Here is a 4,099-nt window from a genome sequence, read left to right as displayed (position 1 = left end):
TACTTTAAGACATGTTAAAAGTCATTTTAAGTATATTTACATGGTTGGTTTGATGCACATACAATCAATGGTTACGAAAATTATATTAGTCACATATTTTGTCCAATACTTAAGCCAATAATTGACAATGAAAAATTTCAGCAGCAAAAGTTTAGCCCTTACTTGGCGGGAAAGGTTTGGTGATCACAAAAAAGTGGCGTTTCCTTGCTTTAGTGTCCTTGCATGGACATACTGGATCAGATCAGGGTCATTGGAAAAGACCAAGTCGAGAACATTGTAGGTGCACATTAGTGCTAGTCCTGCAAAAGTTCATTTAATTTGCCCAGCTCGGTTTGAGCCAGCCGCTTGCTCGTTTGTCAGATAGACGTCAAATTTATATATCAACTTGACTCTTATGTTTTGTGCCAGACTTGGCCGAGTCGGACACTCGATATTTTTTTTTTTACCATCCCAATCTTGCCAGACATGCACAATTCGTGGGAGGGTCACACAAAGTCCGTACTGGACGTTGTACAAATCGTTTTATAAGATCGGCCCCTAGTTTAAAATTTCTTGCATAAGTTTGGCCACACCATTTTCCCTAAAGTGTTTGTGTATAAACCCAGGTTTGGGGCAAGTTCTAGAGCTCTGGCAAGTTCCTACTTGGGCAAGTTTAGCACCGGACTACTTGCCTCACATCAGAAGGACTTATTGATTTGCAAGGCAGTAGTATAGTAGCGATTTATGGGAACAAACAAGGCAACCAAATTTCAAATGGATGCAAACAAGTAAAAACAAGCAAATAACGTCAAATAAGCAAATAAAAAGCAAACAAATCGGAAAAGAGAGATGAAAAAAGAGTTGAATCTCATGAAAAAGTTGAGGGTTTTTTATTGCCACATTGAGCAAATCAATCATTTTTGGGCTAGAAAACAAATTCTTACATTACACTGAAGCACAAAAAATATGAATGCAGATGAACTTTGTGTCTAGTTTCACTTCATTGGTACTCCAATAGAATTAAGCATGTTGAGGGATTATGTTCTCTCTAACGGAAATACCTTTTTGTGGAATGTGATGATATTCAAGGGTGTCTGAAATTCATCAAACCACGTGGGTAACAGTTGCCTCAAAAAGACAAAGTACAAAATACAAGAATCACAGGATGAGATAAAACCAGGTGGTAAAATGTCACAAAAACTCTTTCTCTAATCTTCAATTTTTTTTCTTTGGCGTTGCATTCTTCTTCATTTTATGCGTAAATTTCCTGAACATTAGTTTAAGACAGCCAGTCACCTATAGTCAGCCATCAGAACGAAAAGGAGGAGAGCAAGGATCAATGAATTTAGAGGTTGCGTGAAGATTATTTTTTTTTCGTCCGCAAATTTCTTTGCTGTTCAAAATGCGGAGTACAAGTCTTACCAAAGGTGGCCACAATAAAATTGATTGCACGATATCATAAAAGAATTAGTCGCAACTGAATATTCAATTCATTACACTTCCAAATTACTCCTTCAAGCAGGTGTGCAAAATTATCTCAACAATTCATGAAAAGAAGTATTTATTGGAGCAAATCAGAGCAAGAAGTATCTTGTGGTTATAAATAGATTGGTCACGCTGAAAGTAGACTTGGCATAATTCAAAGAAATTCAGGGTTCCTTGCATAAGTACATGTCCAGTACTGATTGGGACCAAATTAATAATCACGGGAGGTTGCAAATCGGGCTGCCAATTTACATTCTCAATGCCATCTGGTATGACTGGTGGAATGTGGCAAGCCCGTTAATTAGCCTCAAAAAGTAATCTGTCGGTGATTCACTTCCCATGTTGTTCAGGAACCATGATTTTGAACATTTATTTGATCCCATCAGTAGCGTCCAATACTCTTTTAAATTGGCCAAATTTAGAGAACCACTCCTCTGTTTTGGTTTGACTTTTTATAATCTTAATAACACTCAAAACAGAAGTTTTTGAGCCCATCATTAGTAGTAGCAGAGTTACCATAATTTGTATTCTGGCTCGATCAGGGTTATTGAAAAGCCAGGCGCCATTATTGCTGGCTTTCAGCGTGGCCAAACTGGGCCCAACCCAATTCCTCATCCAAGCACGTTTGGATTTACAAGAAAAAGTTTCATGGCCCCCATGACTAGAATCTATAAAGTTTGACGCAAATTCATGTCATGTCATTCCTCCTTTCTCGCTTTCTCTGTCTTTCTTATTATTTGCCACAATAATATAATCCATGAAGAATAGTTGTAATGTTCTCGCCGTGTTGCCTCTTTCCTTATCTGGCTACCCTCCGTCCAACTCAACATTATCCATCCCAAGAAACATAAACAAATCAAATTACAATTGCCGTTGCTGTGGTGCTTGGTTTCCTCTCGATCTCTGATCCCTAATCCCTAATCCCTTAGTCGATCACTGCTTGCTTGCTTGTTGACTGACCTTCTTCCTCATTGTTGGGGTCTGGCATCGGCCTTGAGTTTCCCCCTTGGTCTCGCTCGGTCGTGGTGTCCAGCCTCATCATGGCTGAGCCCAGTCCAATAGCTTTGCCCGCCCCCTCTGATTCGACTCTCCCGCCCACTTCCACCACCGCCTCCACTTCCAAATGGAAAGCCAGCTATGACTCGAAACGTCGTTATCAATCTTCGTGGGCGTTACGCTTCAAATGGATCGCGCGCGCTGAAGGTCATAGCGAGCACGCCTATTGTCTGGTGTGTCACAAAACGCTCTTCCCCAAACTTTCCGTCCTGCAAACTCACGATCGCGGTAACGAACATATCCGTCGATATAACGCCTCCACCCTAGTCTCTCAACCGAGTCAGGGGGCGTGGCCCGACCCCAGCCCACCCCAAGCCGAGCAGACGGACCAAGACCAGGCAGAAGAGGACGGGGCGGTGACCCCAAGCCTGGCTGAGACGCCCTTAGAGCCCAATCTGGTTGAGGGCGGGGTCAAGGTTCAGATTGAGGATGCTTCGGGCATGATTATCCATACTGATACCATTATGATGTTACCCCCCGAGTTTGATGGCGGAACAGTGGCCGAGGGTGAGAGCTTTCCCGTGCCGTTGGCCGCCTTAGGCTCGCAGAATGTCATTCAAATCGCGGACCGGCCTAAGAATGTCGAGAAAAGCGACGATTCGATGAAAGTGTTCCGGAAATTGGGCATTGATCCCGCCATGAAACGTGAGCTGTTGAGTTCGGAGACGGATACCAAAGTCATGTTGCACGACTTGGCCCAAAGTGTGTCTGTGGAGACGTTGTTGGAGGCCGTGGGTCCGGTGATTTTTGAGCAAGTGGGTTTATGGGACTTGATGATGCAAAAAGCCAAGTTAGACCACGAATCGGCCAATGCCATGGAAGCTGTTATTCAAGAGACGGAGCAGATCCTGGCCGAGCTCAAGTTGTTGCTTGAGAATTGCTTTGAGTTTCAGGAGGAGGTCCAGTATGGGCGGGGCGAGCGGGTCAAGCGAAAAACGAAAAACGGCGTGACGGTGCCGCAGACTTTAGCCACGGCCATGGATTTGGCGGCGGGAAATTGGCGTCAGAAGTATATTGAGGATATCAAAAACTGGACTGGTCCGTCGCGAGGCATTCTACTGAATATATCCCAAGTGAAGGATGAAGCTCCTGTGGCCCCAGCAGAGAAACCCCCGGTCCCGCCAGTCGACGCCATGATTGCCGACAAAGGTGCGGATGACCTAGATCCGGAGTTCAAGGTCACCAAACCCGAGAACACGCGCAAGAAGCGACGCATGTCGTGTGGTAAATGTGGGAAAATGTATCGTTTTAAGGAGTCCTTGCGGAAACACGAAGAATCGTGCGCGGCTCTATTGCGCTATAAGAAACGTGGCATCAAGTTCTTCTGTATGTATAAAGATTGCTCCATTCCAACCCAAGCTTTTGTCACCAAAGAGGATTTGGTAGTTCACTTTGACCAAGAGCATTTCGAAGATAAGGATCGGACCATTGGGTGCTCTTATGAAGGCTGTCCTCAGAAGTTTGCCACCATTTCACTTATGAATGGTCATGTTCGGAAATGCCATCAGAAACGAAGCCAGTGTCCTCTTTGTCCGAAGAAGTTTTGGATGGAACGAGCTCGAGATCTGCACGTGAAGAA

At 44.2% G+C, this 4,099-nt stretch overlaps 1 protein-coding gene across 1 annotated transcript in view; it reads left to right on the top strand.

Moving 5' to 3' along the window:
• Positions 1 to 2,300: 2,300 nt before the first annotated feature.
• LOC131880622 (zinc finger protein 879-like) overlaps positions 2,301 to 4,099 on the top strand; it is a 3,401-nt gene continuing 1,602 nt past the window's right edge. Inside the window, exon 1 of the mRNA XM_059227301.1 lies at positions 2,301 to 4,099. Within this exon, the coding sequence (XP_059083284.1) occupies positions 2,505 to 4,099 (1,595 nt within the window). The 5' untranslated portion in view covers positions 2,301 to 2,504.

Source organism: Tigriopus californicus, chromosome 1 (genome assembly GCF_007210705.1).
Source record: "Tigriopus californicus strain San Diego chromosome 1, Tcal_SD_v2.1, whole genome shotgun sequence".
NCBI lineage: Eukaryota > Metazoa > Arthropoda > Copepoda > Harpacticoida > Harpacticidae > Tigriopus > Tigriopus californicus.
Note: the sequence above shows the minus strand (reverse complement) of the source record. Positions and strands in the feature narration are given on the sequence as shown.